A 26,095-nucleotide genomic window follows, 5' to 3' on the forward strand; every position below is an offset into this window, starting at 1 on the left:
TATTTGAATGAACACGGATATCTATTGGATCCAAATTGTAATCAAATAAAAGCAACAGTAGCATGCCGCTGTTCGATGGGATAGCCCATCATATATAACCAATTATTTCTATTGCTAGCTGATATTCTAAACAATCGTCAATGCGTTATTAACTACACATATACCGTATCAAAAACCTCTGATGGTCACATATAAAGTGAGAATTAAAAGAAAACACTAATCTTCGTATTTTCAGTTTTACTTTGTTAATAAGACAGATGAAATGAACAAAAAATAATCCATATGACTCTTTTCCAATTACATATTTTAATCAATGCTTTTGTTAAACCTTTTCCCCACCTTTTTTGCGACTGTACTCTTTACATAAAAGTTGAATTGTGTACTTTCATGTGATAAAATCGCATCATTAATACAGGATGTTGCATACATTAAGCGCGACCTAAAAATTTAACAATCTAATTAAAGAGAGGTAGGTTTAATCGTCTAATAATACAACAAATCAAATAGATGATTTAAAACTCATTATAAGTCAGTAAAACATTCAGAATCCAAATACTTTTACCGATCGGTTCATAATGAATAATCTTTCACTGTATAAATTATAGTTAACTCATCATAAAGCAATGACGATATCATATACTCAGCAAAGAGCAGCATCCAAACCTAAACACATAAACATACGCAATCATTTCAGAGGTTTAACCTTCTCCCAATACCGTTTGTCAAATTGCCCTGATGATCACATTTTTACTCTATTTTTCGAGAAAAGTTGTTAACTATAATTAGCACTTGAGCAATACTCGATATGTTGATTTAAACGTTAAATTTATCGTTAAGTAAAACTAGCCAGTTTAACAATTCATGTTAGTTTATTCATATTACCATATTAAGAGATTCACACAGAAGATCCGTTGTTTATTTTACATTTAAATTTCTTTTGACATGAAATTGATTATAAGCCTATTTGTAAATGCATACGGACATTGACAACTTTCTATTAACGACAATCATTTTATTCCAAAATATGGGAAACCAATCATCGAAAAAACAAATAAATCCTAAAACCATTGCAGACCTTCGGAGTCATATTGATGTTGAGTTTTCGAAAGAAGAAATTCAAGACTGGTACAAGGATTTCAGACAGTATCTTCGTCATGGAGAGACAGAACTCGATAAAACTGCATTCATAAAAGTATACAACAGTTTGTTTTATGGTGATGCCTCTGAATTCGCAGAGCAAGTTTTTAGAACATTTGATCATGATGGAAATAACTCTGTGGATTTTAAAGAATTTATTTTAGGACTTTGCTTATCTGGAAGTGAAAATGCAGAGAAAAAAATAAAATGGGCTTTCAATATGTACGACATTGATCAGGACGGCTATATAACAAAAGAGGAGATGACACATATTCTAAAGGCAAGTTTTGCTAAAGATGTTAATGTAATAAATGAAATAGTTATACATTAAACATTTTTAAAATTGAAAATACAGAAAGTATGTTGCTTCTGTAAATTTACTACATAATAGAATCGAAAACTTTCCAAAATACGCAGAAAAATCAATAACATATCAAGTCATTTGAAAGTATAAAGCCTTATTTAATACATTGTGATTCGTCATAGAATATACAAGAACGGTTATATCTACTCACATTGTTCATTTTTTTTCAATAAGATTTATGTTTACAAAAGTGTATGCTGAAAATAATTTCGTTTTCATTAATATTCGTGTTTTGAGTAGTTTCAGTAAGTGTAAATATATCTTAATCATAAAAGTTCAAGTTAAGTAATGTACACGATTTGACATTGTTTCTTAAAATGTCTTGTACTAAGTTGTTACCAAATAATAGAAGTTCTTTTCTATGCATGTTGACGTTTGTTTTTGTTGTAATTCAGTGTTCCTGTTTCTTTGTTCACTTGTTGTGGTTAATGTGTTTCCTTAGGGTTTAGTTTGTAACCCTTATTTGTTTTCCTGTTGTAGTTAATGTGTTTCCTCGGGGTTTAGTTTCAAACTCTTATTTGTTTTCTCTCAATCGATTGATGACTTTTGAAAACCGGTATACTACTGTTGCCCTTATTGCATATGACCTTTTAAAGCCTGAATGCCAAAATATAGGTTCTAGAGCTACGCTATATTATTTGCAACTAGCAAATATATGCTTATTTGATAAACAGTTTCATAACAACAACCATATGCATATAAAGCTTGACAACGTAAAATTGCTTTTTCCCACTATTTCTCTTGAAGATGACCTTACCAAAGATATAACGGGTAATTATTATTTTAAATGCATATATTATTTTAATGCTGAGTTTGTTTTTACATTATTCTAAATCCTCTTACACACTGAAATAAGCAGTGACCATATAAAAACTGACATAATATAGAGTGATAAAAAAGGATAGCTGTAACATGTATATTTATTTTCAGGCTATATGTAAAATGACGGGCAGCAAAATACCACCCGAATTTAAATCTCCAGAGGACATGACAGAGAAAATCTTTAAAATTCTGGACAATAATTCAGACAATCGTATAAGTCAACAAGAGTTCATAGAGGGAGCAGATAAAGTACAGATTCTAGTGAATATTCTACAATGTAATCCTGATTCTTGAAGAAACATGGAATGAATATGTCTCGGTATCTTGAATAATCTTGATCTAGATGATGTCCTTGCTGACTTGAATTGAATGTTATAATAGAGGTCTCACAAATGAATTATACAATAAAGCATATCCATCATATTTGACACCTAAATCAATTTATTTTAGTTCAAGGTACAGTCAAATTTTCCTTATACGAAATTATGTTACTGCAAATTTAAGAAATTGTTGGTAGATTTAACACGCTTTATGTGATGAGCTTCTATTTACAAAGAATAAATTTAGTAATATTTTAGAAAAAGAAAGAGATAAAAGCATATATTTCGGTTTTTAGTTAAAGTTCAACGAGCCAAAAGTAAATACACAATTTTAGCAAAATCCATGACATGGGTTATTTACTGTACATTGATATTAATGTAAGATCAAATTAGTCAAGTAAATTGTGTTTAATGTGCATAATTATAACAGTTATACTTTGAAAAAAAATAATCACCTTTAATTATCAAGTATATTTATATACAACATTGTATGCAATGCACAAGTTGGAAGTTATTAATGCAATTACGATTTAAAGCTGTTTTATTACGATGTATAATATTGTAGTTTTTGAACTAATTTGTAGGTACACGATCTCTCTTGGAGACATTTTTTTTCTACTTCCTTTTAATTTTGTTTATCGTATCAGATCCATTTGATTATTGATCCTCATATTAAAGAGAAGGTCTTGTTCGACGGAATAAATACACATACAAGACATGAACAGAAAATGAAAGAAGAGCTATACACCCATGTACTACTTTTACACATGTTGCAATTCGAAATGCTATATAAAAGCACTCTACCATTTTGCTAATCATTTTAAATTCAATATATCTCCGTTATTCAAAACTCCGATTTCTTGTCTGTATTTAGCTATACTTGAGGTCCATTTTGGTTTCATTAGCACTTCAATTTTTGTATAATGGTTTAGATTTCTAAATATTTTGGAGCATTATTGACGAGAAACATATTATTGAAGGCGCATCTGATGCAGTAAAATTGCCATTGTTGTAATCATAAATATTAGACAAAAGCAGATATGAGAAGAAAACAATTCATAATAATCGACCAAAGGGAAATAACTGTATAGAATTTAGTAATTCCTCGTCCTAAATCACTAGTTCTTTGTGAAAAAATCCCGAACAAACTGCTCATCATCAAATAAAATAATATATGCATATATTTTGCCAAATACAAATATAAAATACTTCACAGATAAATTCAAATAATCAATTTAATAAAATAGTTGATTTTTATTAACAGGAAGATTGAAACACCTATTCATTATAAAGCTACGTAGATATTTCGTAAGACTCTCCTGCAAGCAGAAACATAAAAAAGAAACAAACATTATCTTATGGTTTGTAAAGATCTAGAAATACCTTTTAATTTACACTGATATTGAAATAATTAATACCATATAGAAAATAAAGGCAACAGTAATATACCGCTGATTTCAAACTAAAACCGAGGGAAAACAACTTTAAAAGGAAAACAACAGAACAACAGAAGCACTGAACTGCAACAAAAACTAACACCGAAATAAATAGACACTCGACTTTTTCTGATAACAACTGCCCTAAGCCTGACTTGGTATATGCCATTTTAAGAAATAATGGTGGATTGAACCTGGCTTTATGGTTATCCAAACTAACCGCTTATATGACAATGTTAAAAATATTGATCAAAGAAAATCACAACGTGATAGCAAAAACAAACACACAGAACACTCAGCACTGATAAATGCACAAATCAGTGAAAAGTCACACTTAGGTATGCATTCTATCTTTACTTTCACTTGGAAATGATAGTGAATAAGTATAGACTTTTTTTTTACAAAAAAATATGATCTCAATACCCTCTTGCGAAAGTGTCTTCTTAATTTATTCAGTATTATTTTTACAGTCTTGTATATGACTTATATTACCTACTATTTGATGACGTATATTTTGTATCAGACGTTCATTGATTGATAGTTGCTGCTTTTAAGACTTTTATAACTTTGTATTTGATTTGGATTTCCACGCTTTGAGTATTGATGCGTTTTGTGTAAACGAAATTGTCGTGTCTGGCTTAGCAAATTCTAGGTTAAGCATGATATCTTTGAAGGACCGTCACTTAGAATTACTTGATGATTGTAAAATGTAAAAGCACATCATGAACAGCATAACGGGTTCTGCTACTGTGACATTAGCTGCTTAAACCTCTGGAGCACCTGATGTTTCCCAATTTTTATTGGGTTCTTGTTTGTCAATTCTAAGTTATGTGTGTATTATTGTTGTTTAAGATGACATATTTTGATCTCTTTGAATTTATCTATTGACAATTGTGCTTTTTGCAAAACAAAATACCCTGCATTTTAGCATCTCATAAATTATGTTTGTGAAATATTATTACTAGTAATTTCATCTTATTCTACCTAAAATGAACTGAGTACGTGGAATTTATTTGTAAAGTTAAAAAGACCAGTTGCCAACATGGAACACATATTGTACTCTGTGTTTCATTTATGACATTGAAAGTAACGAATCATAAAGCAAACATAGCTGCTAACAAGTCCTACACATTGTCGAAATCCGTGAATCGATTTTCCTAAGAGCTGAACAGAAACAATTTAAATCACAAAAATACCGCACTCCGAGGAAAATTCAAAACGAAAATTTCCCAATTAAATTGCAAAATTCTAAAGCTCAAACACATTAAACGAATGGATAACAAATGAATTTAGCGAATGAATGTACTATCATACAAATACACCAAGCGTCATATGAATCATACGTAGTAAGTCAAATATTCAGAAAGCCGAAATTTCATAGCATTACTCAGTTCAAACAATCAATGTTTTGTGTCCTTAGAAAGAATAAAAAATGAAAAGAAAATCGTTACATCAATAACTACAATAAATCTTAAGGTTTAATTTATTTTCAATATTGTGTAATTATTATCAATAACGATATTGGTATATTTCTCAGTAAACCATTATTGATAATGACAAACGAATTCCCAGAAATGTTTTTAACAATACTTTATTTGAGGAGAAAATCGACATGTTTGTTTAAAGTGGACCACAAAACTTTATACCTGTCTATTGAACAATTTAACAATTTAGCTGACTTTTTCTAATAACATAAAATTCAGATACACAAGTGTACTAATTATTTTACGTTTAAATCTTTTTAATGACACGTTCATTTTAGTTTAATACGTAACTGTATACGGACTTGGGAAATTTTATATCAAGCAACCAATAGTTAATCCCAAAAATGGGAAACAAATCATCGAAAAAACAAATCACCCCAAAAACTATGGAAGAACTTCGGAGTCATATTGATGTTGAGTTTTCAACAGAAGAGATCCAAGACTGGTATAAGGATTTCAGAAAAGACCTCCGTCATGGGGAAACAGAACTCAATAAAACTGCATTCATTAAAGTATACAACAGTTTGTTTTCTGGTGATGCCTCCGAATTTGCAGAACAAGTTTTTAGGACGTTTGATCGTGACGGAAATCACTCTGTGGATTTTAAAGAATTCATTTTAGGACTTTGCTTATCAGGAAGTGAAAATGCAGAGAAAAAATTAAAATGGGCCTTCAATATGTACGACATTGATCAAAATGGTTATATAACAAAAGAGGAGATGGCCCACATTTTTAAGGTAAGATATGCCAAGCGTCGAGTTGAAGTTAGTAGCATTGCATACTTCTTTATGAGGATATGTGTTATATTCTACTCATTTGAATAATTTAAACTATAGATTTTTTATAAGAATATATGTACTTTCGATATTCAATTTGAGTCGAACTACGAGTATCTCAAAATATTTATTGTAGTTATATATGTTAAACGTATTACTCATACCCCATCCGTCATATTCGTATTAAGCAAACACAAAACTATAAATTATAACACATAATAAAGCCGGATATTGAAAGACAAAGATGTAAATGAACCGAAACTTTTAAAGAGCTATCTGAACAAAAAGAACATATAAATAATAGCCAAATCCATCTAAGGTCACCTTTATAATTACGAAATTTATAAACCGACCGACAATCTTAGAATGGTTTGTTATAAATCATGTTTGTACAGATAAAACCGAATTAATAAAATAGGTTGTTTTATCTGACATTGAAAAATGATTAGATCTTCTCTCATTATATTCTTTTTTGGTTTGAAATTAAATGTTAAAGAAGTAGAAATTAAAAACTAGTTAGTCCACTATCTAACTCACTCAGGCAAAGTTCATCTTCGGTTGATTTTGGTAATTATTTTTAGGCCAGTTTGGTCATATAAGTTAAACTCACTTAGCACTAGTATTAAAGTATTTCTACATTTTCGACTTTCAAACTTTTAAGTATTGGCGTTCATGATGATGATACATTGAGAAAAAGCTCTGCTGAGGTACCAATTCCATTTATAATCTTAATTTCAATTAACTAGTACTGAGACTGCTAGACCCCTATGGTAACACGAGTTCTGTTGTCTGTACTAACATGGCTTTTAACATACCTTTATTTAATTCATCGTTGATAAGGTAAGAAATGATTCAGAAACGATGGTTCTTATTCCATGAAACAAAGTTGGTTTTATGGATTTGGCTATTCTATTCTGCCCATTTAGTCATTTAGGATCCCAAATATTTAAGTATTTATACATGCTTGGCTTTTAAATGTTTTGATTCAACGATCTTGTCGAAGGACAATCCAGAAAACTACCAAGATATAATAGGCAAATCCTTTCAGATTTCGGGTTCACAATATCTTCAACTTGGGCATTTTAACTTTTTTAATTCGAGCGTCAATGATGATTTTTTTTTTAAGTACACAATTTTAGTCCTGGTATCTATGACGAGTTTCTTTCGGTCGCACCAAATTAGAAAGAGTGTATTTAATTTGCATATGCCAAAAAAAAAGAAAGATATGAATATAAAACAGCATAAAATAAGAGCGAGACTATGTGCGTCAACAGGATAAACGTATGTTATTGATTCATCACTCGTCAGACATAAAGGCTGATAGATATATGTGTTAAGGAATCTGGTACAATCGATGAAATCCGACAAGTCAAAGTGATAAATAGTGAATCTACGACTATGATTGCATGTTTGTTTGTCAACTGTCGGGGGCAGTATTTTAAAAGTGGTATAATATTAAGGTTAAGGTGATATCTTTCCGACTTACAAATAAATGGAAGATTTAACGTCTTAATCGGATATTTCGTCTGAAAATAACTAAACGATGTCAGAATAAATTGATTGGATCTAATTCTAATACTTTGTCTTTAATGTATTTCAATGATGATATTTCATGTTTCCTGAATAATGTAAAAGAAAAACTGAAAACACCTTATATGTAAAATATGATATGCTCTTGGTTTAAAAAAAGTAGTTCATAACATTTTTGTCTTTTAGGCTATATGTAAAATGACGGGCAAAGTACCACAAGAATTCGAATCACCAGAAGACATGGCGGAGAAAATCTTCACTATGCTAGACAAAAACTCCGACAGTGCTATTAGTCAACAAGAGTTTATAGAGGGAGCTGATAAGGTACAGATCCTTGTGGATTTTCTAAGTTGTGACCCTGACTCGTGAAGAATTTTTGGCCGAGAAATATCTCAACCTTAACTAGACGATGTGCTTGATAAAGTAATTTTATGTTATCAGTGTTTACATTTCACAATAAAACATATACATGGTATTTATACTTTATAGACATTATCACATATTTAGACACTAACAACAAAGAAAAAAATAATCAAAACAAATGATCTGCGCACATAAGATCAACAACTAAGTATTGCGAACACATTGGAAAATAAAGTCATTCAACAGCGTCAAATATATTTTGATATGCATGCTACCCAGATCCTAACTAGATGCATGCTCGGTCAAAAAGGTACTACGTCTGGCGTATATACTTAATTTAGTCCTGGTATCTATGATGAGTTTATTTACTTAGAAATGAGTATTCTCAGTTACACCTGTTTGCTCAGTATTGAGATACACAGTATTACCATTCATAATATCATCGTTTATTGCACATGGCCGTCGCACTTCCTTATTTGATGATGACGTATTTTCTGATAACGGTGCGTTCCTATGTACAATCAATTTAAGCGTTCTTTTATTTAATACAAAACTTATGAAGATAAATAAACCCTGGAAAGAGTTGAGAACACTGATAACATACGAAAACATAGATAAATCCAAAAAGGCATCTAAAATCTGAAAACCCCATAAGCCACCACTTATTGCAAATAGCTTAAAGAATATGAACAAATTGTTTCTTTCCTGATTTGACGACGACACTTTCCTGGTAGACATGATTCGGTACATTGATAATGCAAGAAATAATGAGTCAAGAAACATTGTGAGGAGGATAGGAAATATGAATGCACTCCATCTTAAATACTCATGAGAAATAAAACACATTTGCCCCCCATATCCCATATCGTCATAGATTAACAAGGACGTCACTATGGAAAGTCCTATTATTCCAACGGGAACACTGTAGATAAAGATGATATACTTAATGAATGTCCGGAGTGGAAATGTTTGTCTACATTGCATTGTATTGAATACTCTAAACATATGAAAGCAGGTTACTATGAAAGAAAATAGCATGGCAAGCCAAAACAGGTGCTGTAATACTCCAATTATTTTGCATAATGATTGATTCTCTATCATGTTATTTCCCATTATAAAGATAAACTGAGCCACGAATAAATTAAAAACAAGCGCCATCAAGTTTTTCCCTGGTAATGTTCGAAGTATGGCGAACTTACAGTATGTCATAAATGTTAAACACAGACACACCAAAGATGTCAAACTACAAATAAGAGTAAGCATGCGCAAGGTTTTATCCACGGGTTGGTTAACAGAAGGCACATTGAAAGAGTATGCGAGGAGACGATCGAGACAGAAGCTTACAGTATCGCCTCTTCGTATCAAATACATTCCTGGGTAAAGTGTCATTGAAGGTGAACGAATACTAAGTATCCCATTTTGTTCATCAACGATACATTCTTTCATTGTAAATTCAACATGACGACATGTGAGTTGTTCTGTTATATAGGTAATTGGAGTGTGAAAGGAAAGTCGTTTGCTCTCATGTTCATATCTGCAAAAAGACATGTGTGTTAATGCTAAAAACTTCTTTGACGAGTATTCTACGGAATATAAAGGAACGTTTTCTAGACACTTTTCATTTTGTCCACATAAAGTGAATACAGTTTTATTTAGAATTTTGTTATTAATCGATATTAGTTCATTTTCTAATCGACCTTTTAATGTGTAAATTATGTCAAGTGGTGAAATAGTTATCTTTGTGAAAATCGTGTAGTTGACGATAGTATCTGAAGCCTTACTGTAAACCGACTTACAAGCAACGTCTGAGTACATTCTTATTTCTCTTAAAAAATATCTTTCATTTCTTAAGAATACCGCCATCTCGTTTCTAAAAAATATTTCTAATGTTGATAGAATTTTAGATCCGTAGTTGTTCTTGTTGATGACTCTGCCTACTGTTTTCACCATGAATACGTATTCTCCTACTTTCTCCATCATGTCACGTACCTTACATCCATCCGGTGTTAACATGCGTCCAGGAAAACATGTAATGGATCGATATTTATGCTGAAAAATACAAAAATGTAGGAGCAATTGTTGATACGATTAATGATATATTTGTGATATTATTCTTATATTATATATAAAGCTTTTGTGACATTGAATCGTATGAAGAAATTACTTCCACTTACAACACTTGTGAAGCTTTCTTGTTACAGTAAACATATATCAACGAAATTTTTTAAATATATTTTTTTTACTCGAAAGGCAAGTTTTACTAATAATTTGATACCTAAGCACACAGAAAACATTTGTTCGTCGTGAAGTTAGTCACCAGACACCCATTTCAAATTTATAGCTTTCACAGATTGAAGCAGACCTAATTGCATCTGAAGTTTATTTGAAGATTAATGAAATAGATACGATCACAACAGTGAGAAAGAAATCCGATAATTTTAAAGTATTTACTGAATACCCATATTTACTCATAATTGTGAATTATATGTAAATAGAGGTTACATATTTTCAATAACACAGAGTGTTTTGAAGAATTTCTCATTCGATAGACTTAAACGTCATTTCTAAATTCATCACTGGAAAAAATACAACTACATTTACACTTCAAACTAACTCATAATACACTTCAAACTAACTCATAATACACTTCAAACTATCTCATAATACACTTCAAACTAACTCATAATACGAGGCACGTTTGAGATTACATTAGCTAATATTACAGATTGATAAATTTTTTAAACAAAAAGTTTTTCAGTTGTTTTGTTATTGCATGGTACTGGGGAGTTTGTTATCTGAAATTCTGTCTATGTTTGTGATCATTTTTTTCCCCAATGGTTTCAATAACTACTGGTTTTTTATTGCCTAAATATTAGAATGCTGAATCTTATATAAAACTAGAACACAACCGTGATATCGCAGGTCCGTAAGCCTTATTTTAGTATTGGTATTGTCATCTGATAAATTAAAGTCATGCAGATTATAAGATACACAGTTTTCTCTGCTTTCAAACTCTTTCTGTGTAAACTCGTCGACCTGGAACTTATCAATTATTGGTAATATTAATTATTTGGAAAACAAAAGGTCCTGGAATGGAGTATGTTTTAATCAACAGCATTGTCCTATATTAGTTATAAATAAAGTTGAATTCTTTGATTAGCTGTTTTACGTCATGCCCGCTAACAAATTGAAAACTATTCTTTTTTATTTACTTTAAACAAATACAGTTTATCAGTATAATATGCATAAATATACAGTTTACAAGTTGTATAGCGTTAACATACACATAAATAACAAACGTCAGAAATATCAACTGGTTACATATTATACAGTTTGTGAGTTTCAGACTACATATAATAAACATAGTTCTTAAATATTATTCCTGGACTTAAATGCATATAGTAAGTACTTTCCTAAATTACAGAGTTCCTTAGTGTTTTCAACTGAAAGCAATTGTACTAATTTATAAGTTGACGGTCTAGTCCAATAATATTTCTTGATAAACGTTTTACGTACTAGTATATCATTATAAATTGTAAAGAGCCTGTGTCGCTCACCTTGGTCTATGTGAATATTAAACAAAGGACGCAGATGGATTCATGACAAAATTGTGTTTTTGTGATGGTGAAGTGTTTGTACATCTTATTTTACTGAACATTCTTGCTGCTTACAATTATTTCTATCTATATTGAACTTGGCCCAGTAGTTTCAGTGGAAAATGTTAGTTAAAATTTACAAATTTCATGAAAATTGTTAAAAGTTGACTATATAGGGCAATAACTCCTAAAGGGGTCAACTGACCATTTTGGTCATGCTGACTTATTTGTAGATCTTACTTTACTGAACATTATTGCTGTTTACAGTTTATCTCTATCTATAATAATATTCAAGATAATAACCAAAAACATCAAAATTTCCCTAAAATTACCAATTCAGGGGCAGCAACCCAACAACGGGTTGTCTGATTCATCTGAAAATTTCAGGGAAGATAGATCTTGATCTGGTAAACAGTTAAACCTTGTGTGATTTGCTCAAAATGCTTTGGTTTTTGAGTTATAAGCCAAAAACTGCATTTTAACCCACTGTTCTATTTTTAGCCATGGCAGCCATCTTGGTTGGTTGACCGGGTCACGCCACACATTTTTTAAACTAGATACCCCAAAGATGATTGTGGTCAAGTTTGGATTAATTTGGCCTGGTAGTTTCAGAGGAGAAGATTTTTGTAAAAGATTACTAAGATTAACGAAAAATGGTAAAAATATCAATATAAAGGGCAATAACTCTTAAAGGGGTCAACTGAACATTTTAGTTATGTTGACTTATTTGTAGATCTTACTTTGCTGAACATTATTGTTGTTTACAGTTTATCTCTATCTATAATAATTTTCAAGATAATAACCAAAAACAGCAAAATTTCCCTAAAATTACCAATTCAGGGGCAGCAACCCAACAACGGGTAGTCCGATTCATCTGAAAATTTCAGGGCAAATAGATCTTGACCTGACTAACAATTTTACTCCATCAGATATGCTCATAAAGGTTTGGTTTATGAGTTATAAGCCAAAAACTGCATTTTACCCTTATGTTCTATTTTTAGCCATGGCGTCCATCTTGGTTGGTTGACCGGGATATCGCCACACATTTTTTAAACTAGATAACCCAATGATGATTGTGGCCAAGTTTGGTTTAATTTGGCCCGGTAGTTGTAGAGGAGAAGATTTTTGTAAACGATTACTAAGATTAACGAAAAATGGTTAAAAATTGACTATAAAGGGCAATAACTCCTAAAGGAGTCAACTGACCATTTTGGTTATGTTGACTTATTTGTAGATCTTACTTTGCTAAAAATTATTGCTGTTTACAGTTTATCTCTATCTACAATAATATTCAAGATAATAAGCGAAAACGGACAAAATTTCCCTAAAATTACCAATTCAGGGGCAGCAACACAACAACCAGTTGTCCGATTCATCTGAAAATTTCAGGGCAGATAGATCTTGACCTAATTAACATTTTAATCCCGTCAGATTTGCTCTAAATGCTTTGATTTTTGAGTTATAAGCCAAAAACTGCATTTTACCGCTATGTTCTATTTTTAGCCATGGCGGCCATCTTGGTTGGTTTGACGGGTCACGCCACACATTTTTTAAACTAGATACCCCAATGATGATTGTGTCCAAGTTTGATTTAATTTGGCTAAGTAGTTTTTGAGGAGAAGATTTTTGTAAAAGTTAACGACGACGACGACGACGACGACGACGACGACGACGACGACGACGACGACGACGGACGACGGACGCCGGACGCCAAGTGATGAGAAAAGCTCACTTGGCCCTTCGGGCCAGGTGAGCTAAAAATGAAATTCATCATCTACTACATTTTTATCACACATAATACACATAATACTATTTCTACTTATTCCATAAAAACGACCAGTTTCAATGCATAGATTATGTGAGGACAGGCGAATTCTCGTTATCCATTTACGAGCTATTACAGGAATACATTTTTGTAAATAAAATTGTAATTCTACATTTGACACAATATACTTATATATTCTACACTTTGGTGATGTTTCAAGCGTGAAACGCAACTCTTGTTTAGCTTGATCATATATTCGTTGTTTGGTTAATTGTAAAGATGAACTATCCAAACAAAGTACCCATTGGTTGTCCCAATAATAATTCATACCAAGATCATATAAAATTGTTTTAATACAAGTTGCCCAGTTTTTACATTTATTGCTATTTGCTACTAGTTCTTTGTAACATGACTTTATATTATAATTTTCACAACCGTGGATTTGAGCATCCTAAAACTGTACCTATACGCCTTATTTTAAGTCCAGATTTTTAATATTCGCATTGTTATCTTAGAAGAAAGTCTTTTTTTTCTTTTTATTCAACAACAAATTGCACTTTCTGCTGTTAACAATATACCTCACTAGTCCAGCATACCAGTGAAGAGTCCCTGTTTGTTAATACCAGAAATCCAGGAAGCATCTATATATTAAATCAACATTAGTATTATAATCTAACAGTTAAGTTATAAAATTATCAGCAATGAAATAATAAACAAGTCAATATCAGCGAGACTTATTTGTTTACTTATACATATAAATAGGAAAGAATACTATTTGTATATATCATCTAGCAATAAATGACTTTTGAGTATAGTTTCCGGAAACTTTCCATATTTTCTCCGTTAACGTGTGCATTGTTTTTCTATCGATAACGAGGTAAGCGGAAGAAGGGATCCCGTAGACCGCCCTACGTCACGAATCATGAATTATGCATATTCTATTTATAGGCTATTTTTAAACGATTCGGAAAATACTAATGCTAAAATTAGAATTTTCTTAACATGTAAAACTATCTTAAAACAAACGATGCAAAATAATAATGTTTCATGGAGAGTGATAAAGGGTTATTTTCGTGGAACGTGATTGCGTTTTTTTATTTCACGTTCAACGTGTTTTTACTTTTTTATTTTACGTTCAGTCGTGCAAAACAGCTAGGTGTTCAACATGTTCTGCTTATGTAATTTTTATACGTGCTTTGTGGTTCAAATATAAAAAAAGAAGATGCGGTATGATTGCCAATGAGACAACTATCCACAAAAGACCAAAATGACACTAAAATTAACAATTATAGGTCACCACACGGCCTTCAACAATGAGCAAAGCCCATACCGCATAGTCAGCTACAAAAGGCCCCGATAAGACAATGTAAAACAATTCAAACGAGAAAACTAACGGCCTTATTTATGTAAAAAAATGAACGAAAAACAAATATGAAACACATAAACAAACGACAACCACTGAATTACAGGCTCCTGTTTTGGGACAGGCACATACATATGTATATTGTGTCAGAATTTTTAATTCTAAATGTGTAAAAATAAGTTTATATGTATATAGTATATCTTAAAAGTCTCTCATAAATCTTTTTAAGATTGGTACATGCAATGCAAATGTTTTAATGTTTTAAATCTATGTATGTGAATCTCATTTTATGTTTGTATGTGGTGAGACTATAATAAAATATTGAATCTGAATCTACATAAATAATGTGGCGGGGTTAAACATGTTAGCGGTATCCCAACCCTCCCCCTAACCTGGGACAGTGGTATAACAGTACAACATAAGAACGAACTATAAAAATCAGTTGCAAATTTTAAAGGCTTAAAATGCTTATTTTGCGTTCTCAGTATTTTTAAAAAAAAATAAAAATAACACTAGACAGGGATCGTCAACATGGTCAAGAACTAAATTGATTTAATTTTGTTTCCGTGATAAGAAATGAAAAGGCGGTAAGGCCAATGATGTTGCTCCTTTATTTACATTTTAAAAGTTAATAATATCTTTATATACTTTTTTAAAAGCTGTAAATTATTTATATCATAAATGTGTACACACTAAATAGGGAATATTAAGTAAAACAGAGAGTTCACATATACAAGAGGACAGTGACTCAGTAAAAAAAGGTTCACCTTAAAGTCTTTTTTTTCGTGCAACGTTCATGACAGAAATTATTTCACGTTCAACGTGAAACGGTGTCTTAAATAGGAAAATGTTCCGCATTACAGTAGCATATATCATAATGCCCTCATTAAGCAAATACATATTCCTTTTGAAGATATATATGATATAGATACTTTGATGTAGGCAAATTGAGAAAAAAAAACATGTAGCTTACACGTTCTTAGACACGATACATTTCCTTTACGGGGTGTGAGGAGGTGGTGGTAGTGAGGGAGGTGTGGTTGTTCTGGTCTTCGTTTCCCCTGTTAATTGTTTATAATGAAGCTACATGTTCTATTAGGGCGTTCTACATGATCTTCTGGGCGGTCTACATGATCCCCTGTTGTCTGAATCTTATATTTCAACTATAGGACGTTCTATTGTCTGTTTATTATTTATATACTAAAGGGCGTTATACTGGATCCCCTGGACAATCTTCAGGATGCCCTGTTGATTGTTTTTATGTTTATACTATAGGGCGTTCTACAGGATCCACTGGGCGGTCTACATGATCTCCGTTTGCTTAAAAATATATATCTACTATAAGACGTTTTAAAGTATCCCATCTTGTTAGTTTTTCATTTATATACTAAAGGGCGTACTACAGGATCCCCTGGGCGGTCTACAGGATCCCCTATTTTCTCAACATAATATATCTACTATAAGACGTTCTATAGGATCCCTTATTGTTTGTTAATCATGTAAATATACTACAGGATCCCCTGGGCGGTCTTCATGATCCCTTGTTGTCTTTACATTATATATGTACTAAATGGCGTTCTATAAGACCCCCTGTTGATTGTTTTTCATGTTTATGCTATAGGGCGTTTTACAGGATCCCCTGGGCGGTCTACAGGATCCCCTGTTGTCGTTTTATTATATATCTACTAAAGGACGTTCTATAGGATCCCCTATATTGTTTGTTTATTATTTATATACTAAAGGGCGTTCTACCGCATCCCCTGTGCGGTCTACCGGATGTCCTGTTGATTGTTTTTTATGTTTATACTATAGGGCGTTCTACAGGATTCACTTGGCAGTCTACAAGATTCCCATTGTTTAAAACTATATATCTACTATAAGACATTCTAAAGTATCCCCTGTTGTTTGTTTTTCATTTATATACTGAAGGGCGTACTACAGGATCCCCTGGGCGGTCTACAGGATCCCCTTTTTTTTCAACATAATATATCTTCTATAAGACGTTCTAAAGTATCCCCTGTTGTTTGTTTTTCATTTATATACTAAATGGTGTTCTACATGATCCCTTGTGCGGTCTTCTGGATATCATGTTGTCTTTACATTATATATGTACTAAATGGCGTTCTATAAGACCCCCTGTTGATTGTTTTTAATGTTTATACTAAAGGGCGTTTTACAGGATCCCCTGGGCTGTCTACAGGATCCCCTGTTGTCTTTACATTATATATCTACTATAGGACGTTCTATAGGATCCCCTATATTGTTTGTTTATTATTTATATACTAAAGGGCGTTCTACCGGATCCCCTGGGCGGATTACAGGATGCCCTGTTGATTGTTTTTTATGTTTATACTATAGGGCGTTCTACCGGATCCCCTGGGCGGTCTTTAAGATCCCTTGTGTGAACATTATATATCTACTATAAGACGTTCTATATGATCCCCTATATTGTTTGTTTGATATTTATATACTAAAGGGCGTTCTACAGGATCCCCTGGGCGGTCTTCATGATCCCTTGTTGTCTGAACATTATATATCTACTAAAGGACGTTCTATAAGACCCCCTGTTGATTATTGTTCATGTTTATACTATAAGGCGTTCTATAGGATCCCCTGGGCGGTCTTCAGGATCCCTTGTTGTCTGAACATTATATATCTACTATAGAACGTTCTATACGATCCCGTATATTGTTTGTTTATTATCTATATACTAAAGAGCGTTCTACAGGATCCCCTGAGCGGTCTTCAGGATCCCTTGTTGTCTGAACATTATATATCTACTATAGAACGTTCTATACGATCCCGTATATTGTTTGTTTATTATCTATATACTAAAGGGCGTTCTACAGGATGCCCTGGGCGGTCTTCAGGATCCCTTGTTGTCTGAACATTATATATCTATTATAGGATGTTTTATAGAATCCCCTCTATTGTTTGTTTATTATTTATACACTAAAGGGCGTTCTACATGATCCCCTGGGCGGTCTCCAGGATACCATGTTGTCTGAACATTATATATCTACTAAAGGACGTTCTATAAGACCCCCTGTTGATTATTGTTCATGTTTATTCTATTGGGCGTTCTATAGGATCCCCTGGGCGGTCTACAGGATCCCCTGTTGTCTTTACATTATATATCTTATATCTTATAGGACGTTCTATAGGATCCCCTATATTGTTTGTTTATTATTTATATAAAGGGCGTTCTACCGGATCCCCTGGGCGGTCTACAACAGGATGCTCTGTTGATTGTTTTTATGTTCATACTATAGGGCGTTCTACAGGATCCACTAGGCGGTCTACAGGATCCCCGTTTGTTTAAAAATATATATCTACTATAAGACGTTCTATAGGATCCCCTATTGTTTGTTAATCATGTATATACTAAACGGCGTTCTACAGGATCCCTTGGGCGGTCTACAGGATGCCCTGTTGTCTTTACATTATATATCTACTATAGGACGTTCATAAGACCCCCTGTTGATTGTTTTTCATGTTTATACTATAGGACTTTCTATATGATCCTTTGGGCGGTCTGCGTGAATCTTTGAGTGGTCTGCAGGAATCTCTATTTTTCAACATAATATATGTACTGTAGGACGTTCTGTTGATTGTTTTTTATGTTTATAATGTCGTGCGTTCTACAGGATCCCTTGGGCGGTCTACAGGATACCCTGTTGTCTTTACATTATATATGTACTAAATGGAGTTCTATAAGACCCCCTGTTGATTGTTTTTCATGTTTATACTATAGGGCTTTCTATATGATCCCTTGGGCTGTCTGCAGGAAATTTGGGTGGTCTACAGGAATCTTTGTTTTTCAACATAATATATGAAATATAGGACGTTCTGTTGATTGTTTTTTATGTTTATACTGTCGGGCGTTCTACATGATACCCTGGGCGGTCTACAGAATCCACTTTTGTTAAAAAAAATATGCATCTTAGATAGGAAATTCTTTGGGTTCCCCTGTTCTTTGTTTTTCATATTTATTCTATTGGGCGTTCTACATATAGGATCCCCTGTTGATTGTTTTTCATGTTCATACTATAGGGCGTTCTACAGGATCTCCTGTTGTCTGAGCATTATATATTCTTCAGGATCCCCTGTTTGATTTGTATGCATCTAGGATAGGACCTGCTATAGGTTCCCCTGTTTTTTTAAACATGTATCTACTTTACGTATATACTAGAGGGCGTTTTATATGATCCCCTGTTGTTTAGAAGTCGTGTATCTGCATGCTCTAGGGCGTGCTATAGGATCTTCGGGGCGGTCTATAGAATCAGCTGCTGTTTGTTCATTATTTTTTTTTAGTATAAGACGTTCTTTAAGATCCTCTGGGCCGTCTATATGTTCCCCTGTTGGTTGTTCATCATGCATCAATAACAGGGCGTTCTATAAGATCCCTTGTTGTTTGATAATTGTACATCTGCTATAGGGCTTTCTATAGGATCCCCGATCGGCCTATAAGATCCCCTATTGTTTTATAATCGTTAATCTGCTATACCGCGTTCTATAGGATCCTTGGGTCGTTTTAAAGGACCCCCTGTTGTTTGTTCACCATGTATGTTCTAGAGGGTGTTCGATATAGTCCAAAGGTCGATCTAAGGGAGCCCCTTTTGTTTGTTCATCATTTATCTATTAGAGGGCATTCTATAGGATCCCCGGGACTGTCTATAGGATCCCGTTGTTTGTTAATCATGTATCTACTACAAAACGTTCTATATGATCCCCTGTTGGGTCTATAGTATCACTTCTTGTTTAATAATCGTGTAGCTGCTATACGGTTTTATATAGGATCCCGGGGCGGTCTTTAGGACCCCTGGTTATTTTTTTCATTATGTTTCCAGTATAATGCGTTCTATAAGATTCTCTTGACCGTTTATAAGTTCCCCTGTTCGTTGTGCATCATGTAGCCATAACAGGGAGTGTTTTATGATCCCCTAAGTGGTCTATAGGATCCCCTATTGTTTAATATTTGTGTATCTGCTAGATGTATCCACTTGAAGGTGTTCTATTTAGGATCCCCTATTGTTGAATAATCGTGTATCTGCTATAGGGCGTTCTATAGGATTCCCTGGGCGGTCTAAATGATCCCGTATTGTTTAATAATCGTACATCTGCTATAGGCCGTTCTTTAAGATCCCCGGGTCGGTCCATAAAATCTCTAGGTCGGTCTATAGAAGCCCTGTTGTTTGTTCATAATGTATCTATTAGAGGGCGTTCTACAGGATCCCCTGGGCGGTCTATATAGGATTCCCTGTGGTTTAAAATTTGTGTATCTGCTATAGGGTGTTCTATAGGATCCCGTTGTTTGGTAATCACGTATCTACTAGGGAGCGTTCTATGGGATCCCCTGTTGGGTCTATAGGATCACCTTTTGTGCAATATTCGTGTATCTGCTATAGGGCGGTCTATAGGATCCCCTGTTCGTGGTTCATGTATCTATAATAGGGTGTTCTATACGATACCCTGGGCGGTTTAAAGGATCCCCGGGTCGGTCTTAGGATCCCCTCTTGTTTGATAATCGTGCATCTGCTAAAGGACGTTCTTTGTTATCCCTTTCAAAGGGGACACATTGTTAATGTTCGGGTTTTTTTTTCATTTCGTTTATAATATATCTTCTTAAGTGCATAATATATCTTATTGAATTAATAAGATATCTTATAAAGTATATAAGCTATCTTTTTAAGTTGATAAGATATTTTATAAAGAGTAAATTATATAAAATATCTTGTATATTATATATTATATGAGATATCTTATTTGTATATAATATTAGATATCTCAATTATATATGAGAGAGAGAGATTTTATATATCATTTGAAATATCTGATATATTATATGAGCTATCTTGAAGTTAGAATAAATTGTAAAACGGCTTGCGATATATACTCATTGAATCTATTATCATTAATAGACAGTACATTATCAATATATCGGAAAGGGATATTAAAAGACTGGTCAATTTCTTTTCTCCTGTCTGTACAAATTCATAAGAATACGAAAACAAATATAATTGGCATTGCGAGCAAAGGCGGATGTCATACTGTTGTCAAGTTTCCAGACGACCATGCCATTGCTAGGTTACCGTCAGCAATTTTGAAATAAAATTTATACTAAAAAAAACACAACTAACTACTGCTAGGTAGTTCTGAGGATCATACAAATTGCTGACACCTACTTTGTATATTGAATATCATGGTTCTATGCTCTGGAATACAAGAATTATATACAAAAAACATAAAAAAAATTACTGTTGACCAGTGTTTATATTAATCGAGACCATCTTGGACCATCCCCTTATTAAAAGCACAACTTTATATAATGGTTTACATTATGCCATAATTCTATAAAGATGAATGTGGCTATCCTTTTCCGAGAACTTGTCGGGACAATTAAATTATGGGGAAAAAGAAAAGAAAAAGAAAAAAACCCAACCAATATCAAAATGCCCCCTCGACCTTTGAAAGGATAACATAGAACACCCTATAGCAGATGCACGGTTATTAAACAATCGAGGATCATAAAGACACCTGTGGGGGTCCTATAGAACGCACTATAGCAGATACACGATTATTACACAACAGGTAATCCTATAGACCCAACAGGGGATCCCATAGAACGCTCTTTGGTATATTAATCTAGTGAATACATGATAACCAAGCAATGGGATCCTATAGAACGCCTCGGGGATCCTATAGAACGCCCTTTACAGATACACAACTATTAAACCACAGGGGATCATATCGACCGCCCATGGGTGGCAAATATATAACGCCCTCTTATATATACATGAAAAACAAACAACAGTCTAACCTATAGAACGTTCGATAGTAGATAATATTTAAACAACAGGGGATCCTGTACAGTGTCCTTTAGTAGACATATAATGGTCAGACAACAGGGGATCCTGTAGAACGCCCCTTAGTATATACACGATAAACAAACAATAGGGGATCATAAAGAATGTTCTATAGTAGATATATAATGTTCCGACAACAGTGGATCCTTTAGAACGCCCTTTAGTGTATACATAATATATAAACAATATATGGGATCCTGTAGAACGTCTTATAGCAGATATATAATGTTGAGAAAACAGGGGATCCTGTAGACCACCTAGGGGATCCTGCAGAACGCCCTATACTATACACTTGCAAAACAATCAACAGGGGGGTCTTATTAACGTCTTATAATAGATATTAATGTTAAGACAACAGGGGATCATGTAGAGCGCCCTATAGTATATACTTGAAAAATAAACAACAGTGGATCCTATAGAACGTTTTATAGTTATAGATAAATAATGTTGAGAAAACAGGGATCCTGTAGACCGCCTAGGGGATCCTGCAGAACGCCCTACAGTATACACTTGAAAAACAATCAACAGGGGATCCTGTAGAACGCCTTATAGTATACACTTGAAAAACAAACAGCAGGGGATCCTGTAGAACGTCTTATAGTAAATAAAAAATGTTGAGAAAACTTGGGATCCTGCAGACCGTCCAGGGGATACTGTAGAACAACCTTTAGTATAAACATGAACAACAAACAATAAGGGGGGCCCTATAGAACGTCATAAAGTAGATATATAATGTTGAGAAACAGGGGATCCTGTAGACCGCCTAGGGGATACTGTAGAACGCCCTATAGTATACACTTGAAAAACAAACAACAGGGGATCCTGTAGAACGTCTTATAGTAAATAAATAATGTTGAGAAAACAGGGGATCCTGCAGACCGCCTAGGGGATCCTGTAGAACGCCCTATAGTATAAACATGAACAACAAACAACAAGGGGCCCTATAGAACGTCGTAAAGGAGATATATAATGTTGAGAAAACAGGGGATCATGTAGACCGCCTAGGGGATCCTGTAGAACGCCCTATAGTTTACACTTCAAAAACAAACAACAGGGGAGCACATAGAACGCCTTATAGTAGATAAATAATGTTGAGAAAACAGGGGATCCTGCAGACCGCCCAGGGGATACTGTAGAACGCCTTATAGTATAAACCTGAACAACAAACAACAGGGGATCATATAGAACGTCTTATAGTAGATATATAATGTTGAGAAAACAGGGGATCCTGCAGACCAACCAAGTGATCCTATAGAAAGCCTTATAGTATATACATGATAAATAAACAACACGGGAACCTTTAAAAAGTTCTATCTTTAATGCATAATTTTTATAAACATGAGACCCTGTAGACCGTCCAAGGGATCGTGTAGAATGCCCTTTAGTATAGACTTGAAAAACAATCAACTTTGGGTCTCATGAACGTCCTATATAGATAAATGATGTTAAGACAACAGGGGATCCTGTAGAACGCCCTTTAGTATATACTTGCAAAATAAACAACAGGGGATCCTATAGAACATCTTATAGAAGATAAATAATGTTGAGAAAACAGGGGATCCTGCAGACCGCCCAGGGGATACTGTAGAACGCCCTATAGTATAAACCTAAACAACAAACAACAGAGGATCATATAGAACGTCTAATAGTAGATATATAATGTTGAGAAAACAAGGGATCCTGCAGACCGCCCAGGGGATACTGTAGAACGCCCTTTAGTGTAAACATGAACAACAAACACCAGGGGGCCCTAAAGAACGTTACATAGTAGATATATAATGTTGAGAAAACAGGAGATCCTGTAGACCGCGTAGGGGATCCTGTTGAACGCCCTATAGTATATACACTTGAAAAACAATTAACAGGGGATCCTATATAACGTCTTACAGTAGATAAATAATGTTGAGAAAACAGGGGATACTGTAGAACGCCCTATAGTATAAACCTGAACAACAAACAACAGGGGATCATATAGAACGTCCGATAGTAGATATATAATGTTGAGAAAATAGGGGATCCTGCAGACCAACCAAGTGATCCTATAGAAAGCCTTATAGTATATACATGATAAATAAACAACACGGGAACCTTTAAAAGGTTCTATCTTTAATGCATAATTTTAATAAACATGAGACCCTGTAGACCGTCCAAGGGATCGTGTAGAATGCCCTTTAGTATAGACTTGAAAAACAATCAACTTTGGGTCTCATGAACGTCCTATATAGATAAATGATGTTAAGACAAGAGGGGATCCTGTAGAACGCCCTTTAGTATATACTTGCAAAATAAACAACAGGGGATCCTATAGAACATCTTATAGAAGATAAATAATGTTGAGAAAACAGGGGATACTGTAGAATGCCCTATAGTATAAACCTGAACAACAAACAACAGGGGATCATATAGAACGTCTTATAGTAGATATATAATGTTGAGACAACAGGGTATGCTGTAGACTGCCCAAGGGATCCTGTAGAACGCCCTATAGTATACACTTGAAAAACACACAACAGGGGATCCTTAAGAACGTCTTATAGCAGATAAATAATGTTGAGAAAACAAGAACCCTGTAGACCGTCCAGGGGATCGTGTAGATCGCCCTATAGTATAGACTTGAAAAACAATCAACTGGGGGTCTTATGAACGTCCTATAATAGATATATGATGTTAAGACAACAAAGAATCCTGTAGAACGCCCCATAGTATATACTTGAAAAATAAACAACAGGGGATCCTATAGAACGTCATATAGTAGTAAAATAATGTTGAGAAAACAGGGGATCATGTAGACAACCCAGGGGATACTGTAGAACGCCCTATAGTATAAACCTAAACAACAAACAACAGAGGATCATATAGAACGTCTAATAGTAGATATATAAAGTTGAGAAAACAGGGGATCCTGCAGACCGCCCAAGGGATACTGTAGAACGCCCTTTAGTATAAACATGAACAACAAACACCAGGGGGCCTATAGAACGTCATATAGTAGATATATAATGTTGAGAAAACAGGGGATCCTGTAGACCGCCTAGGGGATCCTGTTGATGGCCCTATAGTATATACACTTGAGAAACAATTAACAGGGGATCCTATATAACGTCTTATAGTAGATAAATAATGTTGAGAAAACCGGGGATCCTGCAGACCGCCCAGGGGATACTGTAGAACGCCCTAGAGTATAAACCTGAACAACACACAACATGGGATCATATAGAACGTCTTATAGTAGATATATAATGTTGAGACAACAGGGTATCCTGTAGACCGCCCAAGGGACCCTGTAGAACGCCCTATAGTATACACTTGAAAAACACACAACAGGGGATCCTAAAGAACGTCTTATAGCAGATAAATAATTTTGAGAAAACAAGGACCCTGTAGACCGTCCAGGGGATGTGTAGAACGCCCTATAGTATAGACTTGAAAAACAATCAACTGGGGGTCTTATGAACGTCCTATAATAGATATATGATGTTAAGACAACAGAGAATCCTGTAGAACGCCCCATAGTATATACTTGAAAAATAAACAACAGGGGATCCTATAGAACGTCATATAGTAGATACATAATGTTGAGAAAACAGGGGATCCTGTAGACCGCCCAGGGAATACTGTAGAACGCCCTATAGTATAAACCTAAACAACAAACAAAAGAGGATCATATAGAACGTCTAATAGTAGATATATAAAGTTGAGAAAACAGGGGATCCTGCAGACCGCCCAGGGGATACTGTAGAACGCCCTTTAGTATAAACATGAACAACAAACACCAGGGGGGCCTATAGAACCTCATATAGTAGATATATAATGTTGAGAAAACAGGGGATCCTGTAGAACGCCCTATAGTATATACTTGAAAAATAAACAACAGGGGATCCTATAGAACGTCATATAGTAGTAAAATAATGTTGAGAAAACAGGGGATCATGTAGGCCACCCAGGGGATACTGTAGAACGCCCTATAGTATAAACCTAAACAACAAACAACAGAGGATCATATAGAACGTCTAATAGTAGATATATAAAGTTGAGAAAACAGGGGATCCTGCAGACCGCCCAAGGGATACTGTAGAACGCCCTTTAGTATAAACATGAACAACAAACACCAGGGGGCCTATAGAACGTCATATAGTAGATATATAATGTTGAGAAAACAGGGGATCCTGTAGACCGCCTAGGGGATCCTGTTGAACGCCCTATAGTATATACACTTGAGAAACAATTAACAGGGGATCCTATATAACGTCTTATAGTAGATAAATAATGTTGA

At 34.0% G+C, this 26,095-nt stretch overlaps 3 protein-coding genes across 3 annotated transcripts in view; 2 read left to right on the forward strand and 1 right to left on the reverse strand.

The window, feature by feature from the left end:
• Positions 1-875: 875 nt before the first annotated feature.
• On the forward strand, positions 876-2,746 carry LOC134711378 (neurocalcin homolog). Its single transcript, XM_063571940.1, has 2 exons — positions 876-1,417; positions 2,432-2,746. Exons 1-2 carry the CDS (start codon positions 971-973, stop codon positions 2,615-2,617), a joined length of 633 nt encoding a protein of 210 aa, XP_063428010.1. The 5' UTR covers positions 876-970; the 3' UTR covers positions 2,618-2,746.
• Positions 2,747-5,684: 2,938 nt separating this feature from the next.
• Positions 5,685-8,344, forward strand: LOC134711387 (neurocalcin homolog). Its single transcript, XM_063571951.1, has 2 exons — positions 5,685-6,300; positions 8,056-8,344. The coding sequence occupies exons 1-2, from the start codon at positions 5,908-5,910 to the stop codon at positions 8,236-8,238; spliced, it is 576 nt and encodes a 191-aa protein (XP_063428021.1). The 5' UTR covers positions 5,685-5,907; the 3' UTR covers positions 8,239-8,344.
• Positions 8,345-8,380: 36 nt separating this feature from the next.
• LOC134705207 (uncharacterized) overlaps positions 8,381-26,095 on the reverse strand; it is a 59,234-nt gene continuing 41,519 nt past the window's right edge. Inside the window, exon 2 of the mRNA XM_063563972.1 lies at positions 8,381-10,281. Coding sequence (XP_063420042.1) covers positions 8,602-10,281 — 1,680 coding nt within the window. The 3' untranslated portion in view covers positions 8,381-8,601. The remainder of the gene's footprint in view (positions 10,282-26,095) is intronic.

The sequence above is a fragment of the Mytilus trossulus genome, chromosome 1, assembly GCF_036588685.1.
Source record: "Mytilus trossulus isolate FHL-02 chromosome 1, PNRI_Mtr1.1.1.hap1, whole genome shotgun sequence".
Lineage (NCBI taxonomy): Eukaryota > Metazoa > Mollusca > Bivalvia > Mytilida > Mytilidae > Mytilus > Mytilus trossulus.

Excerpts from the sequence above, each read along its gene's own strand:
- LOC134711378 (XM_063571940.1), top strand. The coding sequence starts at position 971 with ATGCATACGGACATTGACAACTTTCTATTAACGACAATCATTTTATTC. Across the intron at positions 1,418-2,431 it reads AGATGACACATATTCTAAAG|GCTATATGTAAAATGACGGG; the intron begins GCAAGTTTTGCT and ends ATTTATTTTCAG.
- LOC134711387 (XM_063571951.1), top strand. The coding sequence starts at position 5,908 with ATGGGAAACAAATCATCGAAAAAACAAATCACCCCAAAAACTATGGAA. Across the intron at positions 6,301-8,055 it reads AGATGGCCCACATTTTTAAG|GCTATATGTAAAATGACGGG; the intron begins GTAAGATATGCC and ends TTTGTCTTTTAG.